The 20,694-nt window shown below is 39.6% G+C and overlaps 1 protein-coding gene across 1 annotated transcript in view; it reads left to right on the top strand.

Annotated features, from left to right (window-relative positions):
* Positions 1-20,694, top strand: part of LOC121629209 (cadherin-12-like) — a 120,678-nt gene that overhangs the window by 62,133 nt on the left and 37,851 nt on the right. Inside the window, exons 5-6 of the mRNA XM_041968819.1 lie at positions 2,514-2,681; positions 8,170-8,357. Coding sequence (XP_041824753.1) covers positions 2,514-2,681; positions 8,170-8,357 — 356 coding nt within the window. The remainder of the gene's footprint in view (positions 1-2,513; positions 2,682-8,169; positions 8,358-20,694) is intronic.

Genomic DNA, 20,694 nt, shown 5'->3' with positions numbered 1-20,694 from the left:
CCGTAAGCTGCTGCTTGGTCAGGTTCGTTCACTAAGCTGTTGATGTTTTGGAGGGGGATGCACTGTGCATGCACTGGGTTAGCCCCCCCTTCTGACTCTGGCCACCCTGCGGCCAATTATTGTGCAAATCATTAATATTAGTCAAAAGCTTGCATGATCACTCACGTGACAAAGTTGTGGTATGTGCAAAGGGTCAGAACAAGCTCTTTTTTATGTTTTTTTTTTATTAATAAGTTTTCAAAACATATTTAAAGACACCTAGAGGACAATGGCTACATGAAAAGACCAGGTGATGACACCTTTAAAGTTTAACTACACCCCCTACTTTTTGCGTTACTCCACCCACTGCTGAATTTGAAAAATGCCTGAAACTGCAAGGGTTGGGGTGGGAGGTGTGGGGTGATCAACAAATGGAGAGTGGGCGGGTCGGGATACACAAGCAGAAATGATTGACAGCAGCTCAGCTCACTGGCAAGATGGAAAATGAGATTCACAAAGCACCTATGCTACAGAGCAGCCTTTGAGGTGGAAGCCTTTTACCTCCTGAATTTCCTCAGCTGCACATGAACAAGGTGGCCCTGAATTGTATTTGTCTAAGCTGTTAGCGCTGTTGCGCTGGCCTGTCAACAGCTCTAGCAGCTCTGGAAAGCTGTGGAGGTTTAAGTTGCAGCTGCTACAATTACTACAATTTGAGATGCTGTCTGTCGCCAGATGAGAATCAGCAGGTAAAGAATAGTCCGGTGTTGCTTTTATACCCCTTAAAGCATAAATCTGTCCCATTGCAGAAATTTCATCAGAAACTCTGTGAAAGAATATAAGTATGAAACTTGCAAATCTACACCATATAGTTCACATCCCTTCATATGCGCTGGTGGGCATGGTTTTCTATGCCTGCTAGGCGAAGACCCATCTGGTTTCATCTGGAGGGAGGGGGCTGTGGGGTTTTTAAAATTTTCTCGTGGGGTAGATAACCTCTCCTTGTCACAGACAACATAACCTGGTTTTAACATGTGAAGGGCATTATGAGCCATTTTAACCCACATAATCCTGTTTTAAAAACAAATAATACTGTGTTGTTTACAACCCAGAAAACATTTTTGGGTGCACTACCCTTTTAATTATAATCCGTAGCTACTTCTTGCATTGGTAGATCTGGGGAGGAGCACAGTTTTGTTCCAGAGAAACCTATAGATAGATTTAATGTATATTAAAAAAAGAAAAATGCACAGAAGCCATGCTTATAATTTCCTTTGAGCACAGATGCTTTAAATGTGATAACTTTATGCGTACTGTAAGGCCAGAATATTACTCTATTTAATATGTAAATTACACGTTAATCCTTAGATTAATTGAATTTTTGATGCATGGATGCATAGTAGCCAGTGTTGTATAGCTGGTGGTTATATGAGCTCAGATCACTGAAAACCAAAAAGATCAATAATATTTTTTTCTGAAACACTGACAGTTGTTTCCACCTCGCTTATGTTGGCACTGCACTGTAAAAGGTGATTGTTGTCAAAAACTGGTGAGAAAAAGGGGTAGGAGAAAAGAGATGGGAGTGTAGCAAATGACTGCTCTAAATCCAAAATAACTTCATACCGGCAGTGTTTGCTGGTGCTGTGTTGCCGCTGGCTTACTATCTAGGACATTTCAAAGCATATGAAAATAGGTTCATACATATCACACAGCCAGATATGGTGGAATCTGTTGCTGATTGTGATGCTCATCCCGGAGCTTTGCACAGCACCTACTGTGACTGTATTTCAAACTGATGCTGTAGAAAAAAAAATCAAAATGTTAAAGCAAATATTTGCCCTGCTGGGCCCGCCGATATCTCCAAATGTGCACAATAAAAGAGGAGCAAACACCAGGAAGTAAAAGGTGAACAAGTGGAGTGGGACAACAGCAACATGCACAAATCAGTGTGCATATAACAGAGAGACACAGGTATCCCTGAAAAAGATGACAGAGATTTAAAAAGTAATCAGTGTCTCTGACTGTGGTTTTGCATGGTGGTTTGTGGATCAAATGGGACATCCTCACAAGAGTAAATGGAATAATACAAGAGGAAAGTGTAGAGCAAACTATGCAGCATGCTTCTTTTTTAGCCTGCCAACCTCCCGCTGACCTAGCTATTAATCTGCAGTATAAACGGTCTCTGATCTCAGGGACTCTGATCCTCAAGTGAATCATTATATGGCTTCACCAGTGCTCCCTGTTGAATGTCAAGTGCTTCCAGTAGGTAAGATGACCTCTATTTCAGCTTTGGTCGGAGGCACTTCTGCAGCTTCATGCAGTACTTGGTAGTAAGCTCCTTGGGTGAAAATTTATTGTGCATTTTGAAGTAAACTGTGCATGTGGTGTCAAACATATTTCTGGGAAGCTTGTGTTTACCACTCTCTCCCTTTGTCTTTTTATCTCCATCGCTGTCTCCCTCTACTTCTACTTTTTTTCCTCCTCTGATTTTCTCCTCTCCATTATCTGTATCTCTCATCAATCTTGCTGCACACCAGGGGTTATAAAGACAGCCTTGCCCAATATGGACAGGGAGGTGAAGGAACAGTACCAGGTATTAATCCAGGCCAAGGACATGGGAGGCCAGTTGGGAGGACTGGCTGGGACCACCATTGTCAACATTACCCTCAGCGATGTCAATGATAATCCACCTAGATTCTCTAAAAGTGAGTATACTTGATTATAATGACTATTTAACCAAATAAATTTAGATTTCTTGTACAAAAATAATTATTCAGATGATTTTCTGGAGGTTCATGCACACTTTCACAATGCAATAAACACTGCAATTAAAACAGGGCAGGAGGCATTCATCATTTCTACTCTTTGTAATTGCTTTTCATTATTTGTCATTATGAGCTGTTGTAAGCAATGGCCTGTTTATTTAGTGAGATTGCATCTGCAGCAACAACTCCTGGCAAATAAACAGAGGCTGATGTTATTTTGCTCATGGGCATCCTTCTATATTTAGATCAGATTTGAGCATGTTGATGCAGCATCAGGGATTCAGTGTATTTAAACTCTGTATTTTGTTGAGTATTTTACATAAGCTGCTAAACCAGATTAATTTGATTGTACCGTTTACCAGGTCATGTAAGAAGCCAAAAAACACATATTGCCGAAAAGTCATTGATCTGTAAAATCTCCTACAGATTCTAAGCACTTTTATTAAATGGTGTGCAAAATGTATTCTTGTCCAAAACACCAAGTGTATGACGGGGAAGCAAAAATACTCTTCTGTAGTGATGCAGTTTCTTTGTGTATTTTGAGGTGACACTGAGTGGTCTCCTCTGAATGTAAATACAGGCAGTCAGACGGTCAAGCTCCTCTGACAGCGAGGAAAAGATTATATTTCCATAATGCTGTCACAGCAAAGAGGTTTGGGCCAAGTATGGCGGCTCATCTGCCCCATCCCATCCTCTCTTTGTTTTCCTCTCTGCTCCCTTTTGCAGATGTCTTTCAGGTTTTAAGAATGCGCAATGCTCGCATGTGGAAAAATTCCTCAGAAAATCTAGTTTACTATATTGCTGTACAGTTCCTGCCTTATTACAGGTTATTTAATTGTGAACTGTGAGATGTCTGATCTGATAAAAAGCCTGCAGTTGTCTCTTATATATAGCATCTAGGAATCTTTTTAACCCACCAACGCTGCCATATATAGTAACAGATCCCTAATGAACTGCAGCTTCCAAAGTTTTATGGGGTAAAAACTGATACGCTCTTGTCCTATCCTTGAAAGAACATGAAGCCCAAAATAATTTGAAAAGTGACTGTGTATCCTTGAAAGAACGTAATTATTTATTGTAGCACTATTGCACTATTATTGTAGATTGCAGCACTCAGTCATCCAACAGGAAATAAGAATAACTACATGCCAAATTATTATGTATAAAATGTTTTTTTATTATAAATTTATCTTAAATAATCAATACAAATTATAGTGAAGATGATTTTATAATTGTGAAGAATTATTTTATGTTCTATAATAATCTGGATTTTATTGAGGAAAACTACCAATGACGAAAACATGTGATTGTAGAGACTGAGTTTCATCTTTACATTTGTTATCATCTTAACAATTCTCTATTCATTGAACTTTTAAGTCTATGGATAGTTTCTGCCTGGATCGCATATAAAGATACTAGAATTGCCTCCCAAAGTTGCTGCTTGGAGGTATACTACTCCCCACCCTCATAGATCTTCCTTTTAAGGATGCTCCACAGGTTCTCAGTAGGGCTGAGGTCAGCAGATGATGATGGCCACACCACAAGATTTTTTCCCTTCATAGGAGCAAAAGATTCAATGGTACTTTTTGCAACATGAGCTGGTGTGTTGTCTTGCATGAAAACAATTTTACTACAGAAGACATGGTTCTTCCTTTTATATATTAACAGGTAAATTAGATTAAATTGGATTATAACGCATTAGATTAGATAGACATTTATTCATCTCTCATTGGGAAAAGTTGGTCCTGCAGACAGCTCTACATAGTATTCATAGTATAAACAGAATCAAAATAAAAAAACACAAACTCATCTGCATTTACATATATATATATATATATATATATATATATATATATATATATATATATATATATATTAGTGCAAAAGAGAAAAAGAACATCCATAAACACTGTGTAAAAAAATGCCATGTATGAAAGCAGTGCAGAGGGACAGTTATTGACCAGATTGATATACATTTGAGTATGTACAGTTATTATGACCAGATGTTGCACAATGGTGAGCTTTTTTGTGAGAGGTTGGATGATCAGCTCTGCTGGAAGTAGGCCTGATTACAGAGTCTGACAGCAGAGGGGAGGAAGGACCTGCAAGACTTGTCCGTTGTGCACCATGGGTGAAGAAGCCTGCTGCTTATGGTGCTTTCCAGGGCTCTAACAGTCTTGTGTAGGGGGTGGGAAGCATTGTCCATGATTCATGAAAGCTTTGCTGTCATCATCCTGTTGCCCACTACTTCCACAGGCTTGAGACTGTAGCCCATAACAGAGCCGGCCTTCTTCACCAGTTTGTTCATTTTCTTTCTCTCTGCTACTGTGATGCTGCTGCTCCAGCAGGCCACACCATAAAATATGACTGAAGCCACTGTGGATTCATAATAGGTCCTCAGGAGGCTTTCTTGTACTCCAAAGCTCTCCAGTTTGTAGAGCAGGGGGGATCTGCTTTGACCCTTCTTGTAAAGAGTTTTGGTAGTCCAGTCCAGGTTCTATACCAGGTGAACACCCAGGTACTTGTGCAAGTCCATCTCAGTGTCTCTTCCCTGAATGTTCAACGGGGCAGAAGGAGTGATTTTTGGCAGTGGAAGTACATCACCAGCTCTTTGGTTTTCCGGCAATAATCTGGAAGCAGTTCTCTTAACACCAGGCTACAAAGATTTGGTGAAGTTCCTGGTGCTCTTTCTCATCACTGTTGTTGATAAGTCCATGGATGGCTGAGTGGTCTGAGAACTTCTGTAGATGGCAGTTTGTGACATAGTGGCTGAAGTCAGTGGTGTATATTGTAAAAAGGAGAGGAGCCAGAACGGTTCCTTGTGGTGCCCAAGTCAGTTTTAAAGATGGCTGATAATGAGGTGCAGCTACCTCAGTGACAAAATGAAGGTGATGAAGTTTATCACATTATCAGACAATCAAAGCACCATTTAAAAAGTAACTGTAGCACACAGAGGCCAGCTGGAGAAGAACTAGCCGAGTGACCACCAATAGCAGCCGGGTGATGGCGACAGTGGCGGTTTGCAGAAAAAGCGTCCGCAGCACCTGCTGCTCGAATGTCGGACTCAGTAATATCAGTTTATCACATTCACTGTGACACACAAGTAGGCGCACCATCATCCGTCTTTAAAATTTATTGCCTTTTAAGAGCCTACAATGGTGCAGAAGGACAGAAAGTTGCCTGCTCTGTCTAAAAACAGGGCCAAAAATCTGCACCTGCAACCTCAGAGTCTTGCACACATTTTTTTTTATTCATTTTTTTTTATTTTAACAACCATGGAAATCCTTTTCTACACATTCCAAAACTTGAATTTCTCAGGCATATTTTTTTTTACAGGATGACAAAACCCGATTTAATTTAATTCATATATAAGAGAACATACACAGAGAAATTTATTTGCAAGCATGCATTTAAAGCTGCATAATCTTTATGGCTTTATATTAAGCCCATAAAGTTTCCCTAAATAAAACTTATCTAGGAAACTTGTTATCAAACCTGCCTGTGTTTATTATCAGTGATCTAAACAGGAAAAAGAAGAACAAAATAAACAACGCAAACCACATCTTCCACAAAAATCTAAAATCCAGATGTTTAAATGAACTAAAATCCCACATGCAGAATCATTTGGAATAAAGTAGTGCAATTATATATATGCACAACCTAACAGTGTTGGACTCTCATAGTGTTGCACAAAGTTTGTAACATCAATGGTCCTTATGCAACATACAGAAAAAAAGTTCAATTATTTACTCAAATAAATGCCAAAGAAGTCATATTCAGAAGGAAGAAATCTGATATTTTTGTTCTGTTTTTCACGAGAGGTATGTAAAGAATTTTCTCTAATAAATTCAGTTATGCTTAAGGATAAAGTACTCAGACGCTTAGAGACTGTGATGTAAATGAATCATTCTCTCATAATGAATGACCCAAAACATATTCTTTGTAGTTTATTGACTAAAGATTAAAAATCATGTCAATATTCTAAAGATAAAAGCAGAACAGGAAAACTATTCCCTGAGAAAATAATTTGTTCAAGGATGTTTAAAAAAAGAAAATGATGGGGGAGCTTTGTACTTCCAGTCAGTGGACCATTTCTTTACTTCCCCATAAATATTGAAGTGGGCGTTGAAGTTTGTCCAACCAGTCTTCATGTGTTTTGTGCACCTGGGGAAGATTTATATCTGTGCCCCTTGAGATTTTCTGTGTGAAGGGATATAGAAATATAGGGTATCGGGCACTTTGCTATGAGCCTTTCAGCCCCTGTACAACCAGAGCGAGAGCTTGGTTTGCATTGCTGGCAGCAAGTCAGGCTCATTTCTGGAGTGTGCTGGACTCCACCAGGACTGGCCTTTGTCATCGGCTCTATCTGCTTGGCTTAGGATTGGATTTTTTCTTTTTGTGGGTGATGTGGTACTGCTGGCTTCATTGAACAGAGACCTCCATCAGGCACATGGGCAGTTTGCAGCTCAGTGAAAAGCAGCCAGAGTGAAAATTTGTCTTTCCAAGTCTGAGGCATGGTCCTCAACAGGAAAATGCTGGATTACCCACTCCAGGTTGGGATTGAAGGGTTGCCTTAAGAGGAGTTTCAGTATCACAAGGTTTTGTTAATGGATGGATGACAGGATAAGTGGTTTGGTGCAACATCTACAATGATCCAGGCAGTGGAAAGTTTTTTTTTTTATTTTATTTTATTATTTTTTTTAATAATAAATCTGTTAATGCTCAACATTTTGTGGACAGTAAGCTTTGATTAGAATTACTAATAGAATTTCACTCATTCACTCATAATGAATAAACCCACCATTACACTAATTGTAAGGTTACTCAGATGTAAAAATTCTAAGTCTTGTGATGTATTTTGGTAATATTTTGAGGATACTGAACTACTAAAACCTACATCACAATGTCATCTTGTGAAGCCTACAGATTTGTAATGCAACCAAGCAGTTGTCATTTTCTGGCTCAAGCAGAAACTGATCTTTAAACTGATCTTAGAGAATGAAGTGAGGCATAAAAAAGATCAATTTCCTTCCACTCCAGGTGTAAGTGATAATCAGTCAGTCTGCTGTTGGCATGTTTGCTGATTTCTCCTCAAATCCTCAACAGTGATTTCTGCTGCTGGTAGTGTCAGAGCCCCCAAATTCTCGGGTTTATTGGTCTTACAGGTTGAGTCAGCCAATTACTGAGAGCTGAGAGGCCTTGATGTCCAAACACTTCAATACTGAGTAAAATCATGAATATAACTTAAAGGCCTGACATCAGACAGAGAATATCAGCCTCTTTGCCTATGGGTGACATCCTTTGGTGGGTTAGGGGATAGATAAAGGGCAAAGGATGTGAAGAACTCAGTGCTTCCAGTGTTTGATGTCAGGAAATGATAACAGATGATCACAGATGAATCCAACTATTTTCTCGTGTTTTTTGACAGGTTTCTTTCACCTGAGAGTTCCCGAATCTTCTGCAGTAGGGTCAGCTGTCGGCAGAATCAAAGCCCATGACTTAGACATCGGGAGAAACGCTGAAGTTGAGTACACCATTGTGCCAGGTGATGGAGGTGCCATGTTTGATATCACCACTAATGAACACAACCAGGAGGGGATCATTATTCTCAAGAGGGTATGTAGTCTCAGAAAAAAAGATAAACTATCAAACATGCAATATTTCCTGAATTTTCATGAAGGATAATGACTGCTGGAATTGTTGGGCTGCAGCCATTTAAGCTATGCACTAATCAACATCAAAGGTAATGTGAGGGGATTGGAACTAAAGGTTTAATGTGCAACATTGAAGGTAATATATTATTAGACAGCCAAGGTGAAAATTAAACTATCATTATTTTTGTCTACAAATTCACTCTAATAAGAATTATCCACATCATTAAACAAAATCTGGCTTTAGTTGAGGCTGCTTGCATTCATTTTTAAGAAAAAAATAAAGAATTTTGTGTTTTCTGGACAATAAAGTTTTGAAAATATGTGTAGGGTATTTTGTTGCTCTAACACAGTACATGTCATCCAACTCTACACAGTAGACTAGAGGTGTCCTCAAGGGCCACAATCCTGCAGGTTTTTGATGTGTCCCTGCCCCAACACACCTGACTCAAATTAATGAGTCATTGTGCAGAACTTCAGAGGCTTTTGGATCCATTAAATTTGAGTCAGGGCTGTTAGAGCAGGAAACATTAGAAACTTACAGCACAGTGGCCCCCCAAAGACCGACTCCCGCAGGCTTCACTTGTATGTTATTTATTTATTTTATTTTTTTTCTCAAAGTAGATGGTGGATTGTCACTAGCTGCTTTGTGTCATTGTTAATCTTTGTAGAAGAGCTCACTGGTTTGTAATTTGTTCTACATGTCGTACCACTTTTCTACTTCTTCTTTATGTTTACAAGGGTACCCCTTTGCTGTCAGTTTGTACCATACAGGGAGCTACTCTACAGCTGCGTAATGTTAGCTATTGTTACAGGTTTTTAAACCATTTGTCAATGGCAGCAGGAAAATTCCATTCTCAAGTGCTGCCTTATCAACAACTACCAGGCCAATTAATTAAGTCAGAGGGTGAGACAGGGACAACATTTTCCACTTTGCCATTATGAAGCATCCCTGGGCTAAGTTACTGGCTTTGGAAAGCGGTACACCCAAAAGTGATGCTTTGGGTAAACATTAAATATGTTTATGTTTTAGATGTTTTAATAGCAACTAAATAAGTTACACATATTGTGGTTCTCATCATGTCATGCCAGGAAACAAAAGAAAACAACAAACATACCTAAAGCTCTTTGTAAGGTGAGACTGGGCTGCTTGGAAACATGTGAGTGAGCAACACGATATCTTTCCAATAGTAACTTCTAAAACATAAGGATTTAATATATTACCTTGACTTTCTGTCTGTGAATTTGATTCAGGCATGAACAGTATGTGGGCCTTTTATAGATGCTTTGATTGCGCTTTTTCATACTTTTGGTGAAAGGTAGCACAGAGCCATCACTCAGGAAAGTGTTTCACTTCTAAAGTGCTGCTGTTGGTTTAACACTGCATTTGAACTCCAGTATTTCTTTCATGTTTGAGACGCTGTCTCAATCCTGTCCAAAACTTTATGCTTCAGCACATCAACAAAGAGACAGACATACCACGGGAAGCATCAACCTGCTCTGCTCGCGAGACTTTAAAAATAGAAAAGTTATCACACCTGACAGGGAACAGGAGAGGTGGGATGTGACACAACAGATTTAAAACATCTCACAACTATATATACATATAAATACACTGCAATCCTCAGCAAAGTGCGGGATGGGCATGCCACTCTCACTTCTTGCCATTTCCCATTTAATTTGTTATAATTACAGCTAGAATTTTCCAAGTGCTACTATATCAGTGGTGTGACCAACTTTGTTTTTACATGAACAGTTGCTTGATTTAGCAACAGCACCTTTACAACTAGATCAGAGGTCTCCAACTCCGGTCCTCATGAGCTACTGTCCTGCAGGTTTTAGATGTCTCCTACTACAACACACCTCTGCACAAGCCTGTTAATAACCCAGTGACTTGAGTAAGGTGTGTTGCATCAGGGTAGAATCCAAAACCTGCAGGACAGTAGCTCATGAGGACCAGAGTTGGAGATCCCTGAACTAGATAAAACAATGGAAGAGATTACTTACACTAAATTAAAACAACATTAAAAAACAATAATAATAAATAATTAATACTTAAATTTATTGGAATGGTAAAAATGGTAAATGTACAGAAATTATTATATGCATTTGTTTTCAATTAAATAAAACATTTACGCATGTACAAAATTGTAAAATTGATTTACTAGACTTCAAAAACATTGCATGCCAACATGTTTCTTTGTAAGTTGTAACATGCTGAAATTTTGCCTTGTGTGACATTGTTACAAATACAACACTGCACAATAATTAGATGTTCAAAACCTTATATGGAGTTTAGATGGAGATAGGAGGAAGTAAACAGTGACATTACACGGAAGTCTGTCACACAAGAAAACCAATTTGAAGTTCCATCAGAAAAAATATTGTCAACCAATTTTTCACTTTTCTGCATTGTTGTCAGTCAGTGGTTCTCTGTCATTGGTGCAGCATTATCTGAGTTAAAAACAAGAAGGTCACTAATGACCACAGGTCAATATCCCTGGTCCCAGTGAATCTAACAAAAGGAAGAAAATAAAAAAGAAAATAGTTGGTGTAAGGGTGCTTCATCAAAACTAAACCTGACCCCATTCAGGTTGCACAAGACCCACAGTCGTTCAAACTGTAAACAGCACTACTACAACAAATTTAAAGCATGCTCGTATTAATTTGATGTATAAAAACAGTTGTTTAAAATTCAACAGATTCAAATAAATAAAAAAAAAAATAAAATAAAATAAAATAAAACCAAAAACAGCTACCTGGATGGTGAGCAATTCAGGGGTTGCATAACTCTTATTCTCAAAACCCTTTACACCCCTTTGCATACAGGGGGAGGAGCAGGCAATGGTCTGTAACAGTTAGACCTTAAAAAAAAATGTGTGATTATGCTTTAACATTATGATTACAGGTTGTCTAAGTTATTTCCTGTACAAAACCGCAGGTAAAAATGATTAACATTTCTAGGGCATTTTTACAACAACTTTAGATTATGGGCCTGTGGACAAACACAACTGTTAGCATGTTTTCTTGTGATACTAGATTGTCTTGTGCTATGCCCCAGCAGGATATTAGACAGATGCAAGGGCAAAACCTGTGATCTTCCACTTGTTTGAGGTTGCTCTCTGCTTGAGTCCTTGCAGTTAGACCAAGCCATAAAGCAGAGCCCTGACATAACTCTCCATGAGCACCCATGCTAAATAAAGCATTCACTTATCCTGTCAGGGCTCAGTTATTATGCCATATGCTTCTATGGATTAATACATCTGCTGCTCGGTGACCCACAGCAAGAGGTCTTTCAAAAGTATCTCATTTTATACAAACTACTTTTACCACATAAAGCGCTTGTAGGGCCATAATATCACTTAACAAAATGGCAAGTGGCAAAAAAATGCTTGTGATATTAGAGAAATTTATTACTCCCAGGATAAACCATTTGAGATCTATCATCTCATTTTCAAGAGCGACTTACAACTGACAGAGATGGAAAAAAAAGGGCACTACAGCCTTAGACTAAAATTAGAAAAAGAAATATGGTGGTTCAGCCAGTGCAATGAGTACAACTCTAATAAAAAGCTGTGCTATAATAAGATGCTATAGGAAATATAAATTTTTTTTTAAAAAATAATATTTAAAAAAAAAAAAAAAAAAAAAAAAAAAAAAGGATATCTTCCAAAACTAAGCTTGTTGATTTTAGGAACATCTTTATTACACATGTCCCTTAGATCTTGGGAGTAAATGAGTAAATGACCAAAGGAGAGATATTTCATTTAAGTTCAAACATGCCATAATGTAGTTCTCCAAACAATTCCATTAATAATCATAACAACTCTGAGTAATAAAGCTAGAGCTCCACTGATTCACTGCAGAGTCAGTCACAGACTTCCTCCATCAGTCTTAATGTCAGCTCTTATAGTGTGGTCATGTCCGTCTGGTTCATAAAAACTTCCCCATTAAAAGTATCTCCTTATCTGTGTACACGCCCCCCTCTGTTACAAACCTCTCCTAAGGGTATGTATAGTTAAAGACTTGGAGATCAATCATGTCCAAACACTCTAATAGAATTAATGTCCTTTTCTCCTACAGGCATGGTTATACAAAGTGAAAGTATGATATTAGTTCTCTTTAGACACTAAAAGAATCCAGCTTGATGGCAGTGGGTGGGTAATGTGCATTCATGAGTGCTGCATGGGCAGAGAATAAAAAAGTCTCAGAGTGGTCTCATTAAGGTTTCAGTGGCAAACTCTTAAGAAGTACACCTACTCTTACAATTATGGCAAGCATCAACAAAAAGGTCATTAATATAATTATGCATAAAAAGAAATGGCCGTGGGATGGATTCCATGCCTACAATTTCCTATAATAATCAAATCAGAATCACAGAGTCCAGACTCCCTGGATTGCCTCTCTAATGTGTTTCTTATGTTGTGGTATCAACCAACACAGGCCATCAAGGTTAACACAAACTGTGCAGTATTTATTTTCAACAGTATACAGTAGTTTACCTTTCAGTTCCATTTAGGGCTTTAGCTGAAAAACAGATAATCTCATGTTTCCACACCAGCTCTCAGTCAGCATCACTGGAACAGCTATGTTTCTGAATGTGCCATGTAGCAGTTAATAAGCATGTAATATGAATGTGCTAAAGCAAGTATTAGTCACACAAAAAAAACTGCACAGATGCACATATGAAAGTTCCCACTCCATCAAACACATGGGCAGATGTGCACAAACAGAAGCTTTCAACCTGCTGTTGTTAATCACAGTATGAGTTACTCACACACGCCCTGGCACACTGATACCTTCCCAGTCTGTTCTGCATTTCCCTTCGGCAGGATGCAGCAGACCCCCGTGGTGAGTTTAAATGCCATTTGTTGTCAGTGCTATTGAAATTCAAGAGAATAAAAAAGAACAGCAAAGGAATGCCACGTTTGCATAATGCAAAAGCCCCAAACAATCTCTGTGATATGGAAAAGGAGAAAAATGTAAATGTCAAAGGGCAAAGATATTTGTGTGCAATGTTTGCATGGATGGGATGGTTTCCCTGTCTGCAATTTATTCTGTTGTCATCTGCTAAGAATGCAGTTTGAATTTTTGCTACTTGTTGGCATCATTCATCTCCACAATCTCTCATTAATTCCAAAACATATTAAAAAATATTGAGCTTGTTGCAACATTAGTCTCAACTTTTTCTGCTTTACCATACCATCTGTCACATATGATAAAGGCCCCGTGTGCAGACTCAAAGTAAAAGTAGAATCCCAGTCCAAAAATAAAAAAAACAAACAATAATAGGTACACTGTTTAAAATGTGAAGAAAAAGAGAATGCACTGATTTGAAACAGCTTACTGTTTCATGAAATATATTAACTCATCTTGAATTTTATGGCTCCAACACATCATACAAAAGTTGGGACAGAGTCAAGTTTTTCCCTGTGTAGCATTCAACAGTCTGTAAACATGAGCTGGTAAGACTAGTTGCTGGAATTTTAGGAGGGGAATGTTGGCCCTTTTTGTCTAAAATAGGATTCTAGTGTCATTGTTGCCGTCATCTTTGATGTTTTCTGTTTCATGATGTTTTCAGTCTCTAAAAGGTCTGTACTGCAGCTAGGCCAGGCCAGTCCAGAACTCAAACTGCAGATAACAGAGAATAGTTTTGTATGGTTTTGCATTGTGTGGCTGAAATTTATCAGTTCCCCCTGTAATCTTGATGGAATGTTGCTCTAAAATCTTTAAGCATCTGTACCTCCATAGAATCAGAGATAGTGAAGTTTTTTAAACTAGCACCGATAACAATCTCTCTTCTTTATTCTCTAATATAAAAAAAAAATGTTTTTTTTTTGTTCATCTTACCATGGAACAGATTTTTTTGCACGTTTCTCCAGTCCACTTTAAACAAATTTGGTGCAAAATAAATGTAGTTTCTCGATGGACTTTCTTTGCAAATTGGAGAACCTCTGCCCATCTGGATTTCTGAGAGGCTCTGCCTCTCTAAGGTGCTTGTTTTACATCCAATTACTAGCGTGTTGCAAGAGAAATTAATTAATTACAAATTCTTCATTTTTAACACTTAATCACTTTTTCCAGCCTTTTGTTTTTCCCGCCCAACTTTTTTGAGATGTGCTGCCATCATCAAATTGAAGATGAGATCATATTTTTTTCACAAAATTGTCACAAAATTGTAAAATAATTATCTTTCAGAATTTGCTGATGTTCTTGCTTTAACACTAACAAAATACTTGATTTATAGATTCATTCTGTGAATACTTAACTTTTAAAAATTGCAATAAACCAAAGAAACTTGCTAGTATATACTAAATTTTAACTCTGTGTATATACAGTATTACCAGTGTCTTCAACTGCCGCCTATTACATGTTAGTTGCATTTAGTAACTAAAACAAAATGGCCACAAAACAAAACAGAATGCACAAGGAAATATCAAAACTAAAAACTGGAAGTAAAGTAAAGTAAAACTCAAATCAGAGCTTTTCAAAAGCAATAGAGATACAAGAGAATTAGGAATATACACAACAAAACGTGACACATTTAACCAAAGCTAACATCAGGAACCACAATGGATAACTTAGTTTAATGTGTTTAAATACTTCTGGAGTTCTCTGTTGTTTTGATGCAGTGTGCCACACAAAACATTACACAAGATGAAATATTTCATGTGGGATGTTTGAACATGAAAGCATCAGTCCTATTTACCTTTAGACCTCAAACTTTCTTAATAACGACAGTCTTCAACAGTATTGCAGCTTTTCATGCAAATTTCCGTCTGGAAGATCAAAAAAGCGGGTTTCTCATTAAATTCTTCCTTCTTTGCCAACAAAATACTTTAAAGGAGTTATGACAAATCTCTTTTTGTCTTTTGTTTGAATCAGGCTTGTAGCATATATATTTCAACTGATTGCAGAAGTAATATAAAAATAAAAAAGGGCAGCCACCTCTGTCTCTTTCTCTGCCTTTCAGGGTATTTCTGATGTAAGTGTCTAAAATGTTCTTTGGGGGATGCAGATTTACATTTGTTTTCCCGATGCATCAGACTAAGGTATTCGTTAACGGGTACATTTTTAGTACATGCCCCGGCACATGAGTACACAAAGGTACGCGATCCTTTGATCCAGAAAAATATGCAGCTGAGTGAGTAATTGATCCCCAGCTTTGTGTAAGAGCTGCCTCAGTATGCTCTGTGCATGAACATGTGCAAACCTAACATGTATGCTAAATGTGTGAGGTGCTAGGAGCCATAGCTATAAATCACTGTATGGTGACCTTCTCATTGACAGTAATGGAATAACAGAAAGAGACAGTGTGTTATTCTGATGTAAATGAAGACATTTGCTTGTTTACATCATGTATACCCCTGGTACTCAGTGAGGAAGCTTTTTTTTTCCCTATTGTTTCACTTTGTATGTTTGATTTGCTTCCATAACAACAATAAGGCATTGTGGTATTGTATATATTCCCTTTTGTGACAGGCTCCTGCACAAAGCCATTGTTGATGGGGGGCATCCTGATCCCTTTTAATTGACTAAGCCATCCCCCACAGTGTAATGCACCAAACATGTGCTCCTCCCCATATGGGATTGTGATATTAACAGGACATGGACACAGTAAGAGACAATGAGCTTTGCCTTGGAAAGGTGTGAAACGTAGGTTGCTAAAACGAAACCTCTTTGAGTTGTTTCCTGTGTTTCCAGAGAACTGACCCGCCCACAGACATGTCTTATTCCTGAGTGGTAGAATATCCCCAGAGACAGGTGTGCAAATGTGTGCAGACAACCCCATATCCCTCTTTCTCTCTTTCTGTCACTTTCTTTCTCTTTGACTTCCCTCCCTCACACACACAGAGGAGAAAAAAAAGAAGAAAAATCACACAGTGGGACAGAGACGAAAGCCACATTGTGCACAGAGCAGAGTTTGGCAGACCCCAAATTAGAGACTCAGGAAGGTTGGTTATGATAAGAGGATCAGGCTGAGTAATGGGTTCAAAGGATGATCATCTGTTCCCCAGTCTGCCGATACAGGGGGAGAGGAAAAAAGAGACACGAAGGCATTGAGGAGGCTTGTATACCCCATCTGCAAAACATAAGATTATGGGAGACAATAGGTAAATCCACCAGTGAATTCCCAGAGAAACGTGCAGCCAAATGTGTGCATACGGAGTGACATACTTAACAGGAGAAAGCATGTGCAAGGACACAGCTGCATTAAAACACTACTACATATAAATGGAGAGCAGCACTCCCACACACTGATAAATTCAATGGAATAACCTTGTGCTGTGGTGGTAAAATAGTTTCCATTCAGATTAAATGTTTGTCCATTTGCATGTGTACTTATCTTCTCTTGAGAGAAGAGAAGATGGCAGATATGGGTAATTGAAATGTGCTGTTCTAAGCCCTAAAGGAACCCCATTGTTTAATGATGGTTTGTGTGGCATAATATTTGCTAGCTCATTCTCAGGGAATCCATTTTAATACAGGAGTGTCTCCTCACTGTACAAACTAAATCTGAATGCTCCAGCGGCCACCTTACATTGAATGAAAAGTATTTGCTGCAGATGTCTGGCAACACTTCCAAATTCATTGCCCCAGCATCCGAAGGAAATCCAAAGTGATTGCAAATAGGTGCAGGTGGGTTGAGAATTTGCAAACTGAGTTAATATTTATACCTCAAACAAAATGTCTTGCACTTCGCTTTCATAGACATCCAACATTATGCTGAAAACAACTATATGTGGTTGTTTGCTTTTCATTTCTGAGCTGTTTATTATCTTGTCGGCTCGTTACTTTGTTGATTAGGGCGGTTGCTATGGTTTTCCTTAGGTGTTCATGGCTATGTCTCTGTAGCAGGAGCAGGCTCATTGATTGTAGGATTGACACTGTGAGACCTTTACTGCTCTTAATAGCAGGAACAATACATTGTACTTTTAGCATTTAACTGTCAATGGCTAGATGAAAGGTATATCATATAGAATTTTAGTCCTCTTTGGATTTACTGCTATATTATGCAAATTTTTCTTCTGGGATTGAGAGATCTTTTCATGTTCTCTGTAAAGGGTAAAGTCTGCATTTTTTTTCCCCTCAACTGGGCTCCATTTTTCTTTGTATCCTTAGTATCGATGTAAATTATTGACAGGCAAGGGTAAAGGAGCCTTGGCTGGCAACAGCTAAATGGTTGCAAACACACAGAGCAATTGTGTTTGACAAAGTTAAAGTGATTGTATTTGCTGACAGGCTCAGACTGTTATTAAAAGCGTCTGACAACATTATGGAAAGAATGTGTACACCAAGGCAGTCTTTTCTCTTTGTTTCATTCCTCTAGTCTCAGTTGAGCCATCCATTTCAATGCTTGTAAATTTTTTCTACACATAATATGTAGAGTTAGCAGAGAGGGAGGTAAGACTCTATTCCAACCTGGCCATTTATTTCAGCAGTCATAACCAGACATAATAGCATTGCTATTATGAAATGAATAATAATGAAAGGGCTGAAAATTGTATTAGATTTTTCAATATTTTGAATCAAGTATGAGCAACAGGTAGAGAATAAACTTCAGTATATAGTCTGGAGCAGGTTACCTAATTCTTTTAATAGCTTTGGTTTGGACTTCTTCTTTAATTTATTAGTCATCCCAGGCAAAATATATGTGAACATGGCTGCCATAAAGTGTGCCTGTCCATATCTGGCACATTTAGCCACAACTCCAGTCCCAGTTTTCCCACATTTAATGCCCAAAGGCTTTTTTCCATGTGACTTAACATCAACATTGCCAAACGCTTTGAAAAGCCCCAAACAAGCCAAATTTTAGTTCTATAAAACTACAACTCTAAATCATTCAGTCTTCCCAGGGCAGCTCATTGTACCTTGTTTCCAATTTAACCTTCCTGTAACTACACAGTTCCAACAAGTTCTCCAAAATGGACATTTGCTTCTGTGATACTTCACTACAGATCCAATATATTGTGTTGTGTATAAGCACTTTTACTTGTCTGTGTAATTACATTAAAGGCATTTAGTGGTTACTGGTCAAAATGTTCTAACACCAATGACAAGTCCCAGAATTTTCCTTTAAGGGTTTCGTTAAAGAAAATGACTTAATATTGTTTATGAAACAATGTCAAGGAGCAGACCCGTTCCGAGTAACCAGGAGTGTACGGCTCTATGGACGTACCCCACAGCCCCACGGCCCCACAGAGTTTGGTCAAGGTGCTAAACCTTGACAGATCTACCTGACTTATGAGACCTGCACCCCAAAGTCTTTTGGCATAGTGGTCAATAGGTGCTATTGATGAGGATCCTGTGGTACCACTTGGCAAGGGGGCCTCATTATTGACTGGAGCAGTCCTCGTACCAGTAACCAACTTCTTTGCTCGAGCCCTCATAGTGACGGCAGAGAAAGCTTTCCTCTGGAGTTTACTCACTTTTTCCCTAGTACCAGAAGCCACCTCTGCAGCAGACTTCATGGGCCATTCTTTCACCGGCCTAGTTGGGAAACCAGGACCTCTCTGCCACTGGGAGTCACTACTAAGCTGTTCCGCCAAACACCCCCTCGTGACTAGATCGGCCAGGTTGTATAGGCCTGGCATCCATCACCAGTCAGTCATGGGCCTGGCCTTCTGTATATCACCCACCCAGTTAGCGAAGAAGGTTTGGAACCCGTAACTGCCCTGCTGGACTGCACCCAAAGCATTCTGGCTGTCAACAAAGTGGTACCACCTGTCCACTTCTAAGCGCCCATGCTTTAGTATGTGCTCCTTCAACCGGGCAGCAAAAATGGCCCCACAAATTTCCGCCTTAACCGCATCACCCTTTTGGTTGAGTGGGGTTAACTTAGCCTTCGATTCCACCAGCTGGACGACAACGCCACAGCTCCCATCTGAAAACGTGATTCCCCAGGGCTTGCTCACCAAGCTGGGGGGCGTAAGACTCCTGGGGAATACAATTGCATTCACTGGGCTCTTTCCTTTTTTCCCCCTTGATCTCTCCTTTGGAAGTGTCGTATTTTGCTGGGGACTTAAGGCACAGGAAGAAATGGCGATCTGAAGGAGCGTTACCCCTTTTGCATTCAACTTTATGACAAAGGAAGTTCTGTCTGCACTGACCGTCTCCCCTATGGAGATCAAGGCATTTGGAGCAAGCTTTTACCCTTTTCACAAAAGCCCTCCGTTCTGACAGGTTGGCCTTTTTGAACGATTTACAGCGGTCCTCACAACCGAGATCAATGATCAATAAAAGCAGTGCCCTTTCCACCACTCTGATCAGTTGCAGTGTTTCCCTTGGTTGGTTGTTGGGTACTCCTGACAACTCCTGTAACTCCAGTACAATGCCTTCTGCTATCTGAGCCACATTCCCATAACAATCCTCCAACACCCGGAAGATCTCGCTCGTGGTACGGCAATACTGTCCAGCAGGTGAAAGAGCCTACACTCTGGGGAGCCCTTGGACTCTGCTAATGCTTGCAGGGTTCCCCAGTTACTCTTCCAGCGCCAATAGTTCCTCCGGTCTCCAGAGAATTTTGGTAGGCTTAAAGGTGCAAGTGCAATCCTAGGCTCCATTAACCCCTGAGAGGTGGCAGATGTGCTCCGTCCCACTCCAGCATTGACAGGCAGCACATCGTGCATCTCTCTCTGCTGCGGTGCGCTGGAAAAGTCAGGTACAAACGATGGGCCCAGGGGCCACTGAACTGGTTGACTCTGTGGGGGCGCTGGTGGTGACCTGGCTGGGGCACCCATTCCTTGCGTCCTGTCAGAGCAATCCACAACACCATCCGGTGCGTCACTGCCCATTGCCGTACTTTGGTTAGACGCACTCTGTCCTCCACCATCCTGTGGCATGACGCTGTCCCCACCATCAGCAGAGGGCTCACTAGGTTTGTCAGCAGTGATCATTCCCCCGCCGAACACACTGTCTTTAACAAAACTTCTGCCATCAACGTCCTCCTCATCTCCACTACTCGCCAGGCTACTAGGTTTATCGTGCGCTGATCTTCTGCACTCATGCATGTGGTTGGTTAGTGTGATAACAGTCAGTTTTCTCAGCTCCTTGTGGTCTTTGAGGCTGGCCCGCACAGCACTCACCTCTTTTTCTGGGATGTAACAGTGACAGACCACAGAATCATATTGTTCTTGGGTCATGTGACTCATCCGAAGCGCTTCAGCCTGACCGAACACATCTTCCAGGTCAGCCTTTAGACTGCTAAACTGGTCTGACGTACAACGAAACCAAAACAACTCTTTTACTTTCAACCCTACACCCTGATACTTTGTTTGGCAATCATGCAGCCTTTTCGTGAC

The sequence above is a fragment of the Melanotaenia boesemani genome, chromosome 18 (genome assembly GCF_017639745.1).
Source record: "Melanotaenia boesemani isolate fMelBoe1 chromosome 18, fMelBoe1.pri, whole genome shotgun sequence".
Lineage (NCBI taxonomy): Eukaryota > Metazoa > Chordata > Actinopteri > Atheriniformes > Melanotaeniidae > Melanotaenia > Melanotaenia boesemani.
The sequence above is the reverse complement of the archived record's forward strand: the minus strand, read 5'-3'. Positions and strand labels throughout refer to the sequence as shown.